The sequence below is a fragment of the Macaca fascicularis genome, chromosome 11 (assembly GCF_037993035.2).
Source record: "Macaca fascicularis isolate 582-1 chromosome 11, T2T-MFA8v1.1".
NCBI lineage: Eukaryota > Metazoa > Chordata > Mammalia > Primates > Cercopithecidae > Macaca > Macaca fascicularis.
Genome location: NC_088385.1, coordinates 109,893,912 through 109,915,212, shown reverse-complemented (window position 1 = coordinate 109,915,212; position 21,301 = coordinate 109,893,912). Strand labels below are relative to the sequence as shown.

General features: G+C 45.7%; 1 protein-coding gene across 1 annotated transcript; it reads right to left on the bottom strand.

Moving 5' to 3' along the window:
• Positions 1-1,278: 1,278 nt before the first annotated feature.
• On the bottom strand, positions 1,279-4,125 carry ASCL1 (achaete-scute family bHLH transcription factor 1). Its single transcript, XM_045365793.3, has 2 exons — positions 2,781-4,125; positions 1,279-2,418 (listed from the first exon to the last, which is right to left on the bottom strand). Exon 1 carries the CDS (start codon positions 3,542-3,544, stop codon positions 2,828-2,830), a length of 717 nt encoding a protein of 238 aa, XP_045221728.2. The 5' UTR covers positions 3,545-4,125; the 3' UTR covers positions 1,279-2,418; positions 2,781-2,827.
• Between the last annotated feature and the right edge of the window lie 17,176 nt (positions 4,126-21,301).

The following is a 21,301-nucleotide window of genomic DNA, read 5'->3' as shown; positions in this document are numbered from 1 at the left end:
ATGGAGAGTGGGGGTGGAGCCCATCTCTGGTCCTCCAAATGAGAAGATAAAAATAAAAGCAGGCATCACAAAAGCATTACTTCTCTCAAGTAAGCTCTAAATTGGCCCACTGCTGGCAGAAAGTCCGATTATTTATGGCGATGAGGAATTTACTGATTTTTTTTCCTTAATTACGCTCATCTCTTTGAAAGGGACTGAAGCCTCAATGTGCATTCTATAGAGGGTCATTTAGCAAAATGACATCAGACGCTGTGGCGTGCTCCGCGCATCGTGGCTTTAAAAAATGATTATTCTGTGCCACTAAATGGTATAGATGTACCAACACAGACTAGATTTTTAACTCTGGAAGACGTGCTGGCTACCCGTTCTTTGTTGGGTTTTGTAAGATGCATTTTGCGCTCGGCTTTCCGCTTGGCTGGAGACACGCAAACTGAATCTGCAAGTAATGCAGGCGGCGAGCGAGGAGCCGGCGAGAGGCCGAGTAGGATTCTAATCACGTCCTTGCTAACTGACAAGAAGCAAGCCAGCCAAAAACCCACCAATTTCTTTTTGAATCTTGGTAATTGGGTACTTTTATACGCAGCTCACGCTATTCGGATAGAGTCACAAGCTTAGATAGACCAGTGTCTCAAAGCGACCACACATTTCTAATGCGTTTTTTTATTAAAATCTCAATCCGTTTGGAATGAATTCATATCATAGGTGCCTTTTACTTAAAATCAATGTGGCAAGTATGTGTACTGGAGAAAATGAGTAGAAAATGTGTGCCTGGAAGTGAGGGAAGAGAAACATACTCACCACTAGGAGCTTGAATGTGGAGAGGGATACCTCTCCAACCCCCATCCCAGAACCACCATTCTCCCCACCCAGACCTAGTCTCCATTATTTCATCCAGTCCTACCATAGTTTCACATGGAGAAACTCAGAACGGAGTTGAGAATTGGAAAACGGTGGAGGACCCTCTCTTTCTGGTTCACTTTTTGGGGATTTTAAATTTTGATCAAAGGATAATGCAGCCATCAATCATCATCTATTCTTTTGGTGGGCATGTACATTTGCGCACAGGATAGAAAGAAAACGTATATACATGTACACACACACACACATTCATCATAAAGTCACCATTTGGATGGGACTGGCCGTGGCACTTATCATTGTCATTTCTGCCACTTAGCATGTTTTGCAACATTTTCTTCTCCACCCACTCTTCCCTTTGACATTTTCATAAAACTGAACTAGGGGCACCAGAGTCAAAGAAAGATTAGAGGCAGTTGATTATTTTCATTTTTAAAAAAGGAAAAAGGTTTTATTACGAAACTAGTTTGTATAAAACAGGGTTATACATATTTTTGTAAGTTTGTAATAAAACAGTAAGGAAAAAAAAAGGCAGTAAGAGGAATCTCCAAAAGGCAACCTATCAAAACCAACTGGCTGCCACTTTGAGTTTGGACAGTAGCTGCATAAACTTTGTTCTTCTTGAACAGTATTTAATAACATCATTAATACATTAACAACATTTCTATAAAGTAAGACACATTGGTGCTGAAGTACAACTGGTGGCCTCTTGATCTCACCTATGAGGAGAGTTCTTTACAAAACCACATAGGGAAAATGGCAGTTGTAAGGTGAACTACACATCTAAAATATGCAGAGGTAATAGCATTACATGTTAAAGTATCAAGATATACACATTTTAAACCATTTGTACAAAACTTCTATAAATTTTTCTCTCTCTTTCTCTCTTATGTACAAAAATATCTTAATATATCCCCAAACTGGTTAGGATAGATACAAATAGATTTTTTTATAATAAAAAAATTCACAAAAGATTGGAAGCATTCTATGATGAAAATGATAGAAAAGACAGTGTGAGGGAAGCCATGGGGTTTGGGAATCCGGCCCTGGAGGAGAAGCAGGGTTTCAAAGGGCTGAGAATAGCATAGTTTCACTGTAAACCAACGTCTACAGCTTATTGGGGTGGGGGCTACTGAGACGAAAGACACCAACTCGTTTCTAGAGGGCTAAGAACTGCACTTTGAGAGAGGGCAGGGAGGTGAAGGGACCCGAGCAAGAGCTTTCAGCTGTGCGTGTTAGAGGTGGTGGGAGTTACTATAATGCGTGTGCTGCTCCCTTCTGCCAGGAGCCCACTGCTTTTGCACACAAGCTGCATTTTGCGCGTTGACTCAGGTCCCAGTTGCTCTTCATATTTCCGTGAATGATTGGAGTGCAAAGATACTGTTGTGAGCGCTTCCCGTTTTTCTGAAAGCCATGTTTCTCAGGCATGCCTCGCTTGGTTGGCGTTGGGGTTGGTTGACTGTTTTCGTTTTTTTCTTCTTCCCTTTTCTTCTTCTTTTTCTTTTCTCCCCCTCCCAACGCCACTGACGAGAAAGCACTAAAGATGCAGGTTATGCGATCACCCTATAACATAAGGAAAATAACAGGAGAGGTTAACTTGAACGTGTAGGTTAGTGGTAGGGGGAGATGGAGGTCTGGGGAAAGAATCTGTCAGGTAGACGTCTCTTTTGACACGTCCCAGTATTCGGTTCACCAGTATCTCTGCACCTCACTACTACCCTTCACTCCTTGGAGACCTGGGCAAAGCCATTTTCAGAGGCCAGTGCTGAAACTAACAAACTAGGACTTGAAATCGACCAGCTTTCACAAATCCTTTAAATAAAAATTCCCCCATCTCCTTGGAGACATCCGCACTTCCACAGACACTCAGACGGAGGACTAAGGCAAGAATACCCCTCCCCCGCCCGCCCCAAAATGCAACCTACCTGCTTTCAAAGTCCTTTCGCACCAGGGCCTGACCAGGCCGAGCCCCTCAGAACCAGTTGGTGAAGTCGAGCAGCTCCTGCTCCTCGGGGCTGAGCGGGTCGTAAGAGCCCTCGTCCGAGGAGTAGGATGAGACCGGCGAGCCGGCCATGGAGTTCAAGTCGTTGGAGTAGTTGGGGGAGATGGTGGGCGACAGGACGCCAGCCTGGAAGGCGGCGCTCACCGCGTCATGCTCATCCAGCAGCTGCTGCAGCGCGCGAATGTACTCGACGGCAGAGCGCAGTGTCTCCACCTTACTCATCTTCTTGTTGGCCGCGCCGTTGGGGACGTGCTCCCGAAGGGTGGCAAAGCCCAGGTTAACCAACTTGACGCGGTTGCGCTCGCGCTCGTTGCGGCGCGCCACGGCGGCCGGCTGCTGCTGCGGCAGGCTGTAGCCAAAGCCGCTGAAGTTGAGCCGGCGTTTGCAGCGCATCAGTTCGGGCGAAGACGAGCGCTGTCGCTTGACTTGCTTGGGCGCTGACTTGTGACCGCCCCCTGAGGGCTGGCCGTCGGCCGCCGGTCTCAGCTGCGGCGCCTGCTGCTGTTGCTGCTGCTGCTGCTGCTGCGCGCTCTGCGCGGCCGCTGCGGCTGCGGCGGCCGCCGCTGCTGCTGCGGTGGCAAAGAAACAGGCTGCGGGTGGCAGGAAGGGCTGCTGGGGCTGCGGCTGGGGCTGCGGCTGGGGCTGCTGGCCCGCGCCGCCGCTCTCCATCTTGGCAGAGCTTTCCATGCGCAGCGGCGGCCAAGGAGTCGCGGAATCAGAGCGAGCGGGGACGCGAGGTGCGGGGCGCGCGAGGGGGACACAGAGAGGACTTGGGTGCAGGAACAGAGAGGGAAAGAAGAGGAAAGATGAAGCGGGAGCCCTGAGGGAAGTTAAAAAATATATACAAAATCCCCGGGAGACTTCTTAGAGTGGGAGCAAAGAAGGTGAAAATGCTTTTTCTCCTCCCTGTACGTCGCCTCCTCCTCCCTCCCCTCCTCCCTTCGCGGGTTGGCTTCGGGAGCCTCGCGTGGCGCTCGCGTGTGAGGCTGCCGCTGGCGCCTTCTTGTTTCTAAGAAAAAAAAAAAAAAGCAGAAGCAGCAGCAGCAGCAAAAGTCAGTGCTGAGCGCGCTCTGCCGCGTCTCGCGTTCCTCTCCTACTAAGGCTGCGCTCTCTTGCGCCGGGTCTCGGTCTCTCCAGCCGTGGCTCAGGCTGTTTTTATTATTTTGTTAACTCCCTTTCTTTCTGATTTCCTTCTTTCACTCGCCCTCCCTGGCCGGATCCCTGTCGGTGCGCCTTCCACGTTCCCTGGCCAGAAGTGAGAGAGTGCTGGGCGGCCGGAGTGCGTCCGCCTTTTCAATGGGACACCCAGCCCCACGCGCAGCCCTGGCCCCGCCTCGCCCCCCACTCCCCGCTGCTGCAGCGAGCGGCTGCAGCCCCCACTCCCCCCTCCTCTTATCTTCTCCTCCCACCCACTCCCTAAACTCCCCCTCCTCCTCTCCTCTCCCCCCTCCCGTTCCTTTCTCCCGCTCCTTGCAAACTCTCCATTCAGCTGGGTTTGTTGTTGCAGTGCGTGCGCCTGGCGCGTGCCGGACTCCCGGCTGAATAAACAGGCGGCGCGCTCGGGGCGGGCTGCAGCCGGGGGTGGTTTTAGGAAGGGGGTGGGGGGCGTCACAGGACGGACAAATGGCTCTAGGAATTGAGGTGTATAGGTGGAAAGATTGGGGGTGAAGTTCCCTTGGATTCTGCTAAGAACTTGAAGCAAAGCGCAGGGAAGGGTTTGGGCAGAAAAACTGGCACAGGAGCGGTGTCGCGGTGAGGATGGAGTGGGGCTCGACTTTTCCTGTTTTCTCCCCCTCCTCACTATTATTCTCTTCGGGTTTTTCGGTAACCCTAGAAATTGGAGCAAATTATGATTGAGGCTTAGAAACATGGGTAGGGGGTAACTCCGTCCAGGACAGTGAAAAAGGGTGCTGGACTATGTGAAAACGTGGGTTCTAGTCCCAAGGCGTCCTCTCAATGCTCTGTGGCTCCTCGTAAGTGGCATCCTCTCTAAGCCTTCGCTTCCTCGTCTGCAGCCACAGAATATGGTCTCTAAAGTCCCATTCAGCTCTAAAACCTAGGATGTGTTCCCCACAACTGAGCAAGTGTATGGGGGGGCAAGGAGAAGCGCCACTGAGGAGTGGTTGTGAACCGTCCTATAGGTGGGTGTATATGGCAGGGACATCCCCCTAGGATGACCTCTGGCCCCCGTAGGATCACCCCCTACCGCCGCCCTCTACCGCCACCCCCTCCCCATAAGGATTATTTCCTGACCAGCTTGGGGGATATCATAAAGAAAGGAGTGCTCTGGGATATTCCCAGACCCTCGGAGAAGAAAGACGCCGGGGGGGGGGGGGGGTTGGGTGATGGCGCTTAGGGCACTGGTGGAGCTTCCTGGTTGTTCCGCGCCGCCGCGGGCACCTCGGCGGCCTTGGCGCAGCCCCCATCCCGCCCCAGGCGTGTGCCCGGCGGGCCGGTGGCAGGCGACTGGGAGCAGAGCCCGGCGGGGCCGCGTGCTGGCGCCGCGAGGGAGGGGGAGGCGCTTGCAGCCGTCGTTCGACCGCTTGGACAGCGCCTGCCCAGGCGCCCTTCCTGGGCCCTCGGCCCTGGCGCGCTCTGGCCAGAACCCTGTCCAGCTTCAGGACGTCTGGGGACGCGGCGCTGCAGAGAAAGCAGACCGAGCAACAGGCCCCATCTCTTTAAGGCTCTGGTCCGGAGAGAGGCTGGGGCGCGTATCAGGTCGCGTCTACATAGGCAGAACGAAGTGGAGGGCAATCATCCGTTTGATTTTCCAGTAGAAATAATCCGAGATCTGGATGCAAGAATGATTGTGGTGAATTATCCGGATAATTGGTTCTAATTGAACTCCCCTTTGTGGAGATGGATCTTTCTAAAGGGCCAACGGGGATGACCCAGGGAGCTGCCCTTGGTATGTGGGCTGGCTGAGTGTTTCTGGAACAATATTGATGATGGTGGGCGGTAAGGACGGGCGGCTGCCGGAGTGAATCAACTCTCTTCTCTGCCTCAGTTTCCTCTTTGCAGAATAGGTAAGCTTGAGAGGTATAGGACCAAATCGTGCCAACAGAGGTCAATTCTGTAACCTTTCCTAGCCACACAGCCTCTTCTCCCCATAGTAACCTGTAACTTGCTGGCCTCACAGGACTGGCTGAACCCCGTGGGATTCACACCTCGGGCCTTTCTCCACATCCCTGACCACAGGAAAGGCTAAGAGATCTCTGGAAGTATAGGAGGTGAGCACCCAAAAGCAGAGTCACAACACAGTCTGGGCACCCTGTGCCTCCCAGCCACAGTAAGCCTCAGATCACTTGCAGAAATAGGAATTATTCAGGCACTCCTTACTCACCTCCCACATGACCCAGCTGTGTCCGAATGCCCCATTCACTCTATTTCAGCAAAATAGTTGAGTGTCCGGGGTGAGAGTGAGAGGGAGTCTTGCAAACGTGGAATCATCTAGATGTGTTTTCTTTTACATTAAGCTGAAACATGAACCCCAAGCTCCCTACCAACTTGGACTCACTTCACAAAGGTCCGGAGTCTGAGCTCTACCACAATGGTGCCTTATAACCTTGAACAAGTCCCTCTGCCTCTACGGGCCTCAGTTTTCTGATCTGCACAGAAGGGATGTACACCAGCTAATTTTGAAACTTGTATCTAACAGCTTAGAAAATTTGCTGGTAGCCAGCACATGTTCCCAGTTTCCTTTTCCAGGATGCATACACAAGGATCTCAATACCAGGGATGTAGAGGATGGAACCTCCTCTCCCCTCCCACACACCATGAAATGGGTGCCCAAATGGAAGTGCATTGTAGTGAAGAAGACTTGTCTTGTAGTGGCCTTACTCATTGGCCTCAGGCCAGGAGAAAAGACAGTTGATGCTAGGATCCTTCTGGCCAAAACCACCAGAACATTTGTCATTATTCTCCCTATGCCAGCCCTGAGCCTGTCCTCACTCTTCTCACCCTAGTATGCTAAGTTTTTCTTCCTTACATGCTTTGCAAAGCCTTCCAAGAACCCAGGCATTCTCCTTTCTCCACTCAAGTAAACCTGGAATTTGCACCTCAACACTGTCATGTCCACTTTCTCCTCCAACCCTAGGGTAGAACAGTCTATAATTTTTCTTTAGAGGTTTGCATTTCTATCCTTGGGGATTCTATCAAGGAGAGTTTTCCATTGATATTGGCTTCCTGGTTGTTTTCACCAGTGCGAAGCAAAAGATGGGAGGCTCAGGAACCAAAATTAGAATCCTGCCTCTGACACTGTGGCCTAGATTAGAATCCCTCCTCCCAACCTGAGAGAACTGGCCACATGTTCTGCTCCCCTAGGCCCATGGAATTCCAGATAAAGCAGGCTGATTTGACTTGGTATCCAGGCCTCATTACCTGAGAGCTGTGTGATCCTGAAACACTCTGGGTGTCTCTATTTCACCTATGCCAATAATTATAGTACCTACCTCGAAGAGTTGTGCGATTTCAGTGATATGTATGTAGAGCACTCTAGGCCAGGTCTAGAGAGAAAAGGATTAATAAGGAAGTCACGCTCACACAACACACCCAGGAAAGGGTGTATGGCAGGAGCAGCCTCAGCACTTGGCTTCCTGGAACCACTTTGTGATCGTCACTCCAGCTGATGGAGATCCAGTGCCACTCTGTCTCACTGCCCCAGCACCTAGGGGTGAGTAATTCCTGTCATTTTTGAGAAATGGTGGTGATGCTGGCATATTAAAGTGATGGAGATAGTAACCCAATTTTTAGACATGAACAGTAGCAAGTGAGATAAACTATAGAGATGTTCTGTGGCCTCCACATGCAAGGGGCTTCAGCCGAGCCACTGGGCTCTGCTTTCTGTGGCTCCCTTGCCACACAGTGGGCCTGATTCTGAGCAAGTCCTTAGGACTTTACTTGGCTAAGACACTTGAACAATGTCGCATTTATCTTCACATGAAGGGAGAAGTAAACAACTCACAAAAGGAGGGTTTGATACCTTCATTTGTAAATGAGGTGGTGGTACTCCCTTTGCCTGTATGTCAAGGGTGTTATGAGAATTAAATCAGATGTTGTTGGGTGATTTGCTTTGCAAGTTTCTCCATATATCAGAGATTGCCTTTTTGCTTTTTCAAATAGCAGTATTCAAACAGTGTTCTGTCTTGTCATGGGGGTGGGGGAGTGGGAAGAGCAAAGCACTGATCCCCTTTGGTGAGTGTCAACCAGAGTACAGACATTGCAGAAAGATGAGAAGGCTTCTTTTTCTCCTCCAATCCAATAGGGGACTTAATTTCTGCACCTTCAGGCCCCTTTCCTATATCAGAACACTCTGGAGCTGAACCATACTTCAGATTAGACCTTATCTTCATTCAGCATCAGGATCTGTAGGGTGAGATGGCTTTCCTAGTGGCCACAGGGGTCTGCTGCCCTGAGATCAGAGACCCTGTGCCTTGAGTCTCCTGCCACCTTAATTTCCATTCACAGCTGAAGGCCAGGCCAATACCAACTTCACTCAAGCTCAAGAACTATGTATGTGCTCTTGACTGTGTGTTGTCTCTCTGTAAAAAGAAGATGTGACTCATCTCTTTGAAAACCAATTTATGCTTTCTCTTTTGGGAGAGGGATTGATATTACAAGTGAAACTAGGATTTCCACTGGACAAATAATTTAATAAAGTTGTATTTTTAACTTTAGTTAGATTCCGAATCAGGGGCAAAGGGGGTACAAGGATGAACACAAATCTTGGATTCTGGATTTTGTTACAGGATTTTAAGTGTAATCTTTGAATTTGGGGGTGACTTGAGTTCCAGAAGCAATGGAGGCTTTGAGAAAAGTGAGTGTGCTTGGCATTCATAGCCAATATTCATCTTCCAGGAGCTATAATTAATACAGGGCCTCTGTCCTGCTGAGCTGTGTGCTGCTGTAAGCCTGTGCTAGACACTGCCCTATCCAGGGAAAAGAAAAGAACGTTACTGCACAATCTACTGCCTCTAAGAATACCCTACCCAAGGTAATTTCAGAAAGGATTGCTGCCTAGCCTGCATTGACTCTGCACCAGCTTTGGAGGGCCTGCTCAGGGGGCAGAATAGCACAAACCATGTATTTGGCTTGGCTCAGCTTCCTGGTCACAGCAGCCAAGCTTGCACCTGCATTGAGGAATTCAGCCTTCTAACAAATCTATTCACTTTTTCAATGTGCTTTAAAAAGAAAAAAAAAGTTTGAAAAAACAAAACAAAAAAAGCACAAACTATATTTTATTGTGGCTTTTGGGATAAGGAGGGAATGTGGGGATGGGTGAGGAGGTAATTTGCAGCCACCCTCACAAGTCCTTTTGAAGTTCTCCAAATAAGGAGAAGTAACGCTAAGTCTTTATTTTTTTCTAAAGCCCCATTTACATTATGATTAAATACCTTCCTTGGATGAGCATAAAGAAAGTCGTTAATCTATATAGCTCTCCAAAGAATCAATACATTCTAAACTTTTGTAGGATTTGTTACACTCTATTTTGTTACAGTAGGCCAGCTCCTCTCTGTCTAGGCACATGGCTTTCCTTCCCTCCTCCTCCCCACCTCCTCCAAGAATGAAAATAAAGTAAAGGTCTTTCACGGTAAACAAAACCAGCTGATTCTTCACAGAGAACCTCTGAATAGCTGGAGAAGAAAAAAAAACTTACAATAAATGGTGCATTTTTTTCTCTGCTGGGTATAGTATTCAAGGATCAGGGCAGTATTCAAACAGAGGTCCATTTTTTGCTCAGCAAGAGAGTTTAGAAAAGAAGCGTGGAGTCCATTCAGAGCTCTCCCCCCTTCACAATCGAAGGGCTCTATGAAACCTATCTTCCATGCCTTGTCAGAGTGTTTCTGGGGACCAATTAGTGCTTTGTTGCACGGCTTCTTTGCTGAATCTTTGAGCTGCAAGAAAAAGCGCTCTTGAGTCTCCCCTTATTTTGACCATTTCAGTCATTACTCAGTGTAATAATTAATATGACAACTGGACGCTGGAGTTTGTATAGAAACACCTCAGCTACAGGAGCAAGTGTGCAGTGGGTGGTAACGAGCCGCACATCAGCCAGAGAAGCCACACACACAAAAAAAGGAATGAATGGCAAGAGAGAAAGAGAAGGAATAAAGATAAAATAGTTGGCACAACGCAGGGGAACATAAAACAGACTCAAATGAGGAGGGGGAGGGGGAAGCGGGGACAATTAGAAGGGGAGGGGAAAAAACGCCCTACAGAGGTTAACTTATTTTGAAACTGTTTTCTGAATAGAACCGTGGTAGTGAGTGACCGGATTTCAGCCCATCAAATCTCCTACCCCCACTTTGTGGATCCTCTTGGAACGTGGGGGTGGGGGAAGAAGGCTCCAGCAAACTTTAGGTTCTCCCCAGGGTTCTTCTGGAAAGTGTACTCAACATGCTACTCAACCCAATTCCCAGGCCCTTTGCACCGGGTTTGGCCTCTGTTTTTATTTTTGCAAAAAGTCTGTTCCTCTTGGCTCCAACTTCGGTCTTTGGAGTTGTCAATGGAGAAATTAGGGTGCTATGTAGATTCGCCAGGCGAGTGCAGTACTACTAGGGGATGAATGTTGGTGAGAAGCCATTCCAGACAGACCCCCAACAACTCTGCTTCGTTGACCCTCAGAACAGTGCCCCGTGGGGCTCCTGAGTCGTGAGGGGTCTCCCTGGTAGCGCGCAGCCGGACCAGGAGCTGTGCCCCGGCCCCCGTGCGGTGCCCAGCTCTGCAGGTTCCCGAAAGTGAGCCCCGGGGTGGAGTTGCAACCCGCTCCGTGACGGCATAATAAATAATTAGAGGGTTTAAGCGTGTTAGCCACAGCTCATGCTAATGAGCCAGATAAGGGTTCACGCTAACCCGAAGTGACAGTTTGCATATAGGAGGGAAAAAGAAAAAATCCTGCTTCCCCCTACCCTCCACGCACAAACTTGATTACTCCTTCTCAAATTCATGTCCCCAAATCCCTTCCCCCATTCCTCTGACTTCCCTTTTCTCACATGCCCCCACTTCAGCCACACAACACACACACTATCCGTTTTTGACCCTTCCTTTGCCTTTCAACGGGCCCGACGGCACTGTGACGTCACAAAACCCCTGAGTGCCTATATCTGACCTGCGCGGAAAGTTCGTTCTCAGCGCGTCCTGGCCAGTCTCAGCCCCCAAGCGGGTGGAACACACCAAGGGTCTCATCCACAAGGAAGGGCTTTAACGCTCAGGGTCAGGGACCTCTGAGAGCTCTTGGGGGCTTGCGCGCCCTTGGATGCTCTTGCGTTCAACAGGGCGAGGGGACTACCTGCTTGGGCGAGGAAGGCAGGCGCCTAGAGCCTTGGAGCTCCTGAAACGTTCCTGCCGCCTCCGGAAAGCAAGGGCAGTTTACCGAAGTGACTGAGGTCAGTCGTGTGTCCCCATTGTGTGGCCACGTGTCCTGTGTCCATCACCACCTCCCCAAAGTCCAAGCTCAGCCCGACTCCTTGCGGTGCGGCCTGGGAATGCTCTGGCCTATAAATCAGCTTCGTGGCTGGAGCTGTCTCCACCACCGGGGCAAACCTGGACGCTGGCCCCGAGGGCAAAGGGAAAGTGTACTCCTAACAGATTCAGGAGGAAGCAGCCGCAGCCTGAGCGCAGCATCTGCCAGGGAAACTGTGCGCCCCAGGTCAGCTAGTTAACTATTTCATCCCTCCCCACCACTCTTCCCCAGGCCAAATATTTGCAAAACGGGCAGGGACCAGTAACTGATTTTCAGTCCTTTGGAGAGGAAGAGGAAGAGAGAGGAAGAAAAGGATTTCTAATAGTAGATAGTCACCGTCATGGACTGTTTAGGAAACAGCAACAAAGACAAGATTAAATAAGTTGATGTTTGTAAAATGCTGACAATGGTGCACATAGTAAACACTGGATATGTGTTGAACAAGTACAAACAGACAGGAATAGATAACATGAGGTATATGCTAATCATCTAAGATGTTAGAAAATACTGTTTAGATCTGAAAATGATCAAGGTTGACATGGTCATTGATTCATCAAATAACTATGAAACATAATCAGAGGGGAATAAGACTCAATGAGTGCCTTCAATAAATTTGTGACTTAGTAGACATTAAAGGAGATGTATAAGAAAGTCCATTAAAACATGCAGTGGGGGCAGCCATGGAGAATGTTCTTCCCCGTGCTCCCTTCTTTTTGAACTCCCACCCTCCTGCATCTGCCAGACTACCCCCAAATAAACACACAATCTAGGAAAAAGTGCCGGACTTGTTATGCAAACACATCCTAATGTCATCCAGCCCCTCTTGCCCAACCAGATGGTCACCCCAAGCTTCTCCTATGTAACAATTCATGAGCAGACACTAATGATTTCAACATACACACACCCTTTGCCACACGTTACTGTTAGGTGCAGTGAAAAGGCAAGTCACTTGAGACAAATCCCAGAAGATCCTGGAACTTTCTAGCTCTGTGACCTCTGGAAAGTTGCTCATCCTCTCTCAGGCTCTATAAAATGAGGGGGTTGAGTAAGATGCCTCCCCTCTGACTAAATAGAGAATACAGGTGTGGACCACATAATCCTCTAGTGGCAACCATTCTTTGAACAGACAAACTTGTTTTGCTGTTCTTCTCCCACTGCCCTTCCACCACAAGAACCTTCAGGGGGCAAATGATGTCATCAGTGAGACCAGTCCTTGCTGGTGCCAGGATTATGGCTTTTTGTAGTCAGAAGGCAATGTCATGGGGTCAGCATGACTTTAGCCCTAGGAACCAGGGCAAGAGATCGGCCATCGACACATCAGGATGCACATGCAAACAGATGAAACTCACCATTGTCGCCGACAGCATTGCTTGGAAAATAGGTTTCTCCTCTACTCCTGGGCAGTTTTGGGTCTGGAAATTGGGATCCCGAGAAGCTGTAATTTCTGCCAGTTGTGTGGGTCGTTCGCCACCTGCCGGTTGTTTCTCAAACTGCAGCTGGGACTGTGAACATTTGCAACTTGATTCATTCAAGACTACTGGATTCTATTCTGTTAATTCTTCTCCATACAATTTGGTGCAACCATAGAGCATTGTGCGGACTGAATGACGTTCTCCCCTGATACTCCCATTAGAGATATCTGAGATGTTTGTTAATATTCAGATTCTGAAGCTTTATCCCAGATCCACCAAATCAGAATCTGGCAAATCGGCTCTTTTAACAAGCTACTTGGTAGTCCTTTTGTATACTAAAGATAAAGAACTATTTCTCTAGAGGTATTCGGGGTGATAAGACAGTCTCCATTACTCAGACTCATGAAGAACTAATATCTTCTGATAAAGAAGTTAAACTAGTCATGTAAATATATTAATACTTTATTTGGGTAAGAGGATGCCCTAGTGACTTGAATGGGAGGAGAGGCTCAGTAAGTTATTACAAAGATGGCCTCTGATACAGGCCCTGAAGAATGGTCAGAAACTTGCAGGGGGAAGAAAAGAGCCACAGGAACAACGTACCCAGCCCCGGAGCCTTTCGCTTCCTTGGCTTTCTCCACTCCAGTAGCCTTAACCTCCATTCCTCTTCAGTCACCCCTTTCAAGGCTGCATCTTGGGCTTTGCCTTTATTCAGAAGAACCCCACTTTGGAAATCTTAACTTTCCATTCCGACTGTGTAGCTTCATCCTCTGATTCTTCCTTATCCTCACTTCTGCCCTGCCTCTCTCCAACCTCCTTTCCTGAGCTCTATTTCTTCCCAATCTGGTCACCCCCAACTCAGGCAAGCTTGATTGATTAACTCATAAACCTATAACTTATAAAATGCTTACCTTCCCATCCTAAAAGAAAGCTGATACACTCTTTGACCTTGTGACCACCTTTAGCTCTCTGCCAAATTTTTTGAACATTAGTCGACACCCACAGTTTCATTTATCTCCCGCTCTTCCCTCTGGAGTGCCCAGAGTGTGTCTGTGGGAGTCTTTCTGGATAAGGTGGGCTGAGTAAAGATTGTGGGTAGGCCTGATCCAATCTGTTGAGGGACTGAGGATGAGTGAAGGAGAACTTACTCTCTCTGACTGTCTTAGAGGTGGGGCAGCAGTCTTCTCCTAACTTTGGACTCAGACTCATACTGGAACTGTAGTCTGGGTCCACAGTTTGTCAACTGCAGATCTTGGGACTCCTCAGCCTCCATAACCACCTGAGCTAATTTCTTGAAATACATGTCCATCTACATCTAATCTCTTACTGGTTCTGTTTCTCTGGAGAACCCAGACTAATACACTCACCCCTGACTCTATTCTGCTACATATAATGGATACATCAGGTCCTACTTTACTTGATCATCTCAATGCATCTGGCCCTGTTGATCACTCATCTCTTCTTGAGATTCTCTCCTCCTTTGACTACCATGGTTCTCATCCTTCTGATCCTTTGTTTCTCAGTACTTAGTTTTTTTTAGTTTCTCACCCCCAGTGTCAAGTTTCTTATTGACATATGCTGCCCTTAGAGTTTAGCTTCCACCTCTTTTGCTGATGACTCTCAAATTCTTGGTTCTGGACTGACTTCCCTGGGATCTGAAACTAGTGTGACCAACATTGCTACTGGAGTATTCCATGGGTGTATCAAGGGCAACATATTTGAAACCGAGCTCATCATGCTTACTCCCTCAACTAGTTCCCTCTTTTTGTGTTCTGTATTTCAGGGCTTAGCACCACCTGCCCACACAGTCAAACCAAAATCCTGGGGTCATGCCACACTCTCACCACTCTCTCACAGCCACTCCACAACCACCAAGTCTTAACAATTATACACATGCACAGATACAGACACACACATATACACACACATACACAGACACATAGTATGTATATAATATAAACAAATGTACATAATGAAAACTCCATCTGAATTTAAATCATTTTCTTCCTCCCTATTACTATATCATTGCTTTACTTCAGTATTGTCCCAGCTGGTAATCATGCTTTTAGTTTAATCTCCCTCAAATACCTTTTCTTCACTGCCACCAGAATGATCTAACTAAATGTCACAGTCACACGTATAAAAGGCATCAGAATGTAAATAAATGGACCTTTATATTACAGCCCCAGACAAAGTGATCTTTACAAAGTATCACATACCCTATTGCTCCTCTACAAAACCTTTCAGAAAAGGATGACTGAATAGAAGCCTTCACCTATCATTCTCCCCACAGGAACACCAAATTGTGTGACTATCCACACAAAAAAAGCATCTTCATAAGAACCAAAAATCAGGTGAGCGATCACATTACATGATTTTTGTTTTATATCACTGAAAGGGACACCAAAGAGGGTAGAAAAGACAGTCTTGAATTGCGGATGCAACTCCTCCCCCATCACCCCAACACTCCAGCAGCAGTGGCCGCATGGCTTGGAGAGAGAATCTCTGTGCTTTGGTAAGGGACAGCAAAGGGATTGTGGGACTTGGCATTGGAACTCAGTTCTGCCCTGCCACAGTGGAAAGCAACATCAGGCAGAACTCAGTCAGCACCTACAGAGGGAGTATTTAGACCGGGCCTAGCCAGAGGAGAACTGTCCATCCTAGTGTTCAAAAGTTTAGTTCCTATAAGTCTCAGTAACATGGGCTAAACAGCTCTTGGATACTAAATAAACTTGAAAGGCAGTCTAGGCCACAAAGACTGCAATTCCCAGGCATGTCCTGATGCTATGCTGGGCTCAGAGCCAGTGGACTTGCAGGACACATGACCTAGTGAATCCCCAGCCAGAGTGGTCAAGCGAGTGCTTGTCTCACCCATCCTGCAACCCTTGGCAGCACAGCTCACAGCTCCAGGAGAGACCCCTTCACTCTGTTTGAGGAGAGGGAGGAATAAAGAGGGCTTTGTCTTGCAACTTGAATATTAGCTCAGCCACAGTAGAATAGAGTACTGGGCAGAGTCCTGAGGCCTCTATTCCAGGCTCTAGCTCCCAGACAACATTTCTAGACACACCCTGGGACAGAAGAGACCCCACTGCCTTGAAGTGAAAGACCCAGTCATGGAAAGAACCCCTGGCCCTGAATAATGAGCAACAGCAACCAGGTAGTATATTCCATGGTCCTTGGGTTAGATTCAGACATGCTGGCTTCACGTGTGACCCAGCATATTCCTAGCTGTGGTGTCAATGAGGAGAGACTCCCTCTGCTTGAGAAACAGAGGGGGAAGAATAAAGGGGACTTAGTCTTGGAGCTTGGGTATGAGGTTGGCCGCAGTGGGGTAAAGTAGCAGGCAGGCTCTTGGGTTCCCAATTTCAGGCCTTAGCTCTTGGATGGCATTTCTGGACTGCCCTGGGCCAGAGGGGGCCCACTCCTCTAAAGAGAGAGTCTCAGACCTTGTAGCATTCACCACAAGCTGCCCAAAGAGCCCTTAGCCCTTGAGTGAAGATCAGTGATAGCCTGGCAGTACTCCCTGTGGGCCTGGGGCAGTGGTAGCCAGGGTGAGAAACCCCTCTGCTTGTGGAAAGGGGAAGGAAGAATGGGAAGAACTTTGTCTTGTGGCTTGGGTGCCAGCTCAGCCACAGTAAAACAGAGCACCAGGTAGGTTCCTAAGGTTTCCAAACTCCAGGGTCTGGCACTTGAATGTTAAAGAGTTAGTTGTTTAATATCCTTCTTGCAGTATGGGCTTCCATCTCTGGACAAGCCTGGGGCTGGGAAGAACATGTCATCACTCTGGCTGGCTTTACCACCTACTGATTGTAGAGCCCTAGGGCCTTGAGTGAACATAGGTAGTAGCCAGGCAGTAGTTGCCACAGGTCTTGGGCTAGATCCAGTGCTGTGCTGGCTTCAGATCTGACCCAATGAAGTCCTAGTGGTGGTGACCACAGGGGTGCTTGTGTCACTGCTCTGCTCCCCCAGCTCCAGACAGCTCAGCACAGAGTGAGAGACTCTACTGGTCTGGGAGGAAGTAAGGAAAAAGAACAAGAGTCTCTGCCTGGTAATTCAGAGAATTCTTCCAGACCTTATCCAACACCACCAAGGTGGTACCTCTGTAAGCTTGCAAGCTCCACAGTATCACTTGGTTTGGAGTTTCCCCTACTGCAAATACAGCTGCAGTGACCAAAAACTTAGATTACCATATCCAAATTTATTAGAATATCTGGAAATCCTTTCCAAAAAGGACTACTACAAACAAGCCCAGATGATGAGAACTATATGAAACACCTAAGTCTTCAATGCCCAGACAACAATGAACTAGATGGTCAAGTATCAAGACCATCTAGACAAACACGACCTCACCAAATGAACTAAATAAGACACCCAGGAACCAATGCTGAAGAGACAGATATGTGACCTTTCAGACAGGGAAGTCAGAATAGCTGCTTTGAGGAAACTCAACATAATTCAAGATAACATAGAGAAGGAATTCAGAATTTTATTGGTTAAATTTAACAGAATTTGAAATAATTAAAAAGAATTAAGCAGAAATTCTGAAGCTGAAAAGTGCAATAGACATACTGAAGAATGTATTACAGTCATAAGGTAATTGACAAAGCAGAAGAAAGAATTAGTGAGCTTGAAGACAGGCTATTTGAAAATACACAAAGGAGACAGAAGAGTAAAAAAGAATGAAGCATGCCTACAAGATCTAGAAAATAGCCTTAAAAGAGCAAACCTAAGGGTTGTTGACCTTAAAGAGAAGGTAGAGAGAGAGAGATGGCGGTAGAAAGTTTTTCAAAGTTTAATAGCAGAACTTGCTGAACCTAAAGAACAATATCGATATTCAAGTACAAGAAGATTATAGAACACTAAGCAGATTTAACCCAGTTAGGACTACCTGAAGACATTTAATAATCAAAAAAGGTCAAGGATAAAGGAAGGATTCTAAAAGCAGCAAAAGAAAAGAAACAAATAATGTACAATGGATCTCCAATATATCTGACAGTAGACTTTTCAGTGGAAACCTTATAGGAGACATGGAGAGAGTAGTATGACATATTTAAAGTGCTGAAGGGAAAAAACTGTTTTTTCTTTCCAACTTTTATTTTAGGTTCAGGGAATACATGTACAGGTTTGTTACATGGGTAAATTGTATATCACAGGGGTTTGGTGTACCAATTATTTTGTCACCCAGGTAGTGAACATAGTATCTGATAGGTAATTTTTCAATCTTCACCCTTCTCCCACCCTCCAACCTCAAGTAGGACTCAGTATCTATTTTTCTGTTTTTTTGGCGTGTGTCTATCTTCACTCAATGTTTATTTGATTTTCTATTCTTGCATGAATTCACTTAGAATAATGGCCTCCAGCTCTATCCATGTTGCCACAAATGACATGATTTCATTCATTTTTATGGCATAGTATTCCATGATGTATATGTCCTACATTTTCTTTATCCAGTCTACCATTGATGGGCATCTAGGTTGATTACATGTCTTTGCTATTGTGAATAATGCTGCAGCAAACATGTGCATGTGTGTATCTTTATGGTAGAATGATTTATATTCCTTTGGGTATATAATATAATGCTGGGTCAAATGGTAGTTCTGTTTTAAGTCCTTTGAGACATCTCCAAGCAGCTTTCCACAGTGGCTAAACTAATTTAATTTCCCATCAGCAGTGTATAAACATCTCCCTTTCTCCACAACCTCACCAACATCTGCTACATTTTTACTTTTCCATGATCGCTGTTCTGATTAGTGTGGATGGTATCTCACTATGATTTTGATTTGCATTTCTCTAATGATTAGTGATGTTGAGCATTTTCTCATACGCTTGTTTGGTGTGTGTATGTCTTCTCTTGAGAAGTGTCTGTTCATGTCATTTGCTCATTTTTAATGGGGTTGTTTGTTTTTCGTTTATTAGTTTAAGTTCCTCATAGAATCTTAATATTAGACCTTTGTTGGATGCATAGTTTGCAAATATTTTCTCCCATTTTGTAGGTCTTCTCTTTTCTCTATTGATAGTTTATTTTGCTGTGCAGAAACTCTTTAGTTTAATTAAGTCCCACTTGTCAATTTTTTCTTTTTGTTATAATTGATTTTGGAATTTTCTTCATGAAATTTTTGCCAGGGCTGATGTCCAGATTGGTATTTCCTAGGTTTTCTTCTAGGGTTCTTAAAGCGTTAGGTTTTATAAGTTTTAGGTTTTTAAAGTCTTTCAATTATCTTGAGTTGACTTTTGTATATGGTGAAAGGAAGTACAGTTTCAGTCTTCAGCATATGGCTAGTCCTCTATCCCAGCGCCATTTATTGAATAGGCAGTCCTTTTCCAATTGCTTATTATTGTCGACTTTGTTCAAAATCAGGTAATTATAGGTGTGCAGCTTTATTTCTGAGTTCTCTAATCTGTTCCATTGGTCTATATGTCTGTTTTTGTAACAGTACTATGCTGTTTTGGTTACTTTAGCCTTGCAGTGTGGTTTGAAGTTGGATAGTGTGATGCCTCTGAATTTGTTCTGTTTGCTTAGGATTGTTTTGAATACCTGGGCTCTTTTTTGGTTTCATATGAATTTTAGAATGGTATCTTCTTATTCTGTGAAAAAAAAATGCCATTAGTAGTTTCATGGAAATAGCAATGAATTTATAAACTGTTTTGGGTAGTATGGCCATTTTACCAATGTTAATTATTCCTACCCATGAGCATGGAATGTTTTTCCATTTGCTTGCGTTGTGCCTGATTTCTTTCAGCAGTGAGATTTGTAATTCTCATTGTAGAGCTCTTTCACCTCCTTGGTTAGCTGTATTCTCAGGTATTTTATTATTTTTGTGACTATTGTAAATGCGATTGTGTTCTTAATTTGACTCCCAGCTTGGATGTTACTGTGTACAGAAATACTACTAACTTTTATACATTGATTTTTTTTTATTCTGAAACTTTGATGAAGTTGTTTATCAGATCTAGAAGGCTTAGGGCAGATACAATGGGGTTTTCTAGGTATAGAATCATAACATCTATGAAGAGAGATAGTTTGACTTCCTGTCCTATTTGGATGCCTTTTATTTCTTTCTCTTGCCTGATTACTCTGGCTAGGACTTCTAGTACTATGTTGAATAGGAGTGGTGAGAGTTGGCATCCTTGTCTTATTCCAATTCTCAAGCTTCCATCTTTTGCTGTTCAGTATGATGTTGGCTGAGGGTTCGTCCTAGATGGCTCTTACTATTTTGAGGTGCGTTCCTTAGATGCCTAGTTTGTTGAGGGTTTTTAACACGAAGGGATGTTGAGTTTTATCAAAAGCCTTTTCTGCATCTATTGAGAAGATCATGTGGTTTTTGTTTTAGTCCTGTTTTTGTGATAAATCACATTTATTGACTTTCCTATGTTGAATCAACATGGCATCCCAGAAATATAGTTTACTTGATCACTGTGGATTTGCTTTGTGATAGTTCCCCACTACTTTTGTATGATTTTCTAAGTCTTTTTGTAGACCTCTAAGAATTTATGAATCTGGGTGCTCCAATGTGGGGTGCATATATAGTTAGGACAGTTAAGTCTTCTCATTGAATTGAACTCTGTATTATTATGTGATGCTCTACTTCATTATTTTTTATTATTGTTGGTTTAAAGTCTGTTTTGCCTGAAGTAACAATAGAAACCCCTGCTATTTTTTTGTTTTCCATTTGCTTGATAGATCTTTCTCCATCTTTTTACTTTTAGCCTATGGATGTCATTCATGTCAGATGGTTCTCTTGAAGACAGCATATAGTTTGGTCTTGCTTCTGTATCCAGCTTGCTACTCTGTGTCTTTTAATTGGGAGGATTTATCCCACTTACATGCTAGTTTAATATGGGAATATTCAGATTTGATCCTATCACTGTGTTATTAGCTGGTTGTTATGTAAATTGTGTATTTGCTTTACAGTGTCAATGACCTATGTACTTATTGTTGTGGCCAGTAGTGGTTTTTGTTTCCATGTTTAGCACTCGTTAAAGATTTATTATAAGGCAGGTTTGGTGGTAATGCATTCCATTAGCATTTGCTTGTCTGAAAAGAGTTTTATTTCTCCTTTACTTTTGAAGCTTAGTTTGTCTGGATATAAAATTCTTTGTTGGAATTTATTTTCATTAGGAATGCTGAATATAGGTCCCCAATCTCTTCTGGTTTGTAGGGCTTCTGCTGAAATGTCAGCTGTTATCCTGATAGGGTTTCCTTTGCAGGTGACCTGCCCTTTCTTCTCTAGCTGCTTTAACATATATTTTTCCACACTGACCTTAGAGATTCTGATGACTATGTGTCTTGGGGTGGTCATCTTGTATAGTATATCAGAGGTTCTTTGAATTTTCTGAATATGAATGTCTACCTCTCTAGCAAGATTGGGAAAATTTTTGTGGACAGTATTTTCAAATACGTTTCCCAAGTTGCTTGCTCTCTCTTCCTCTCTTTCAGTGATGCCAGTGACTCATAGGTTAGGTCTTTTTACATAATCCCACATTTCACAGAGGTTTTGTTTATTTTAAAAAATTTGCTTCCCTTTGTCTTTGTCTCACTGAACTAATTCAAAGAACAAGTCTTTGAGCTCT

Excerpts from the sequence above, each read along its gene's own strand:
- ASCL1 (XM_045365793.3), bottom strand. The coding sequence starts at position 3,544 with ATGGAAAGCTCTGCCAAGATGGAGAGCGGCGGCGCGGGCCAGCAGCCC.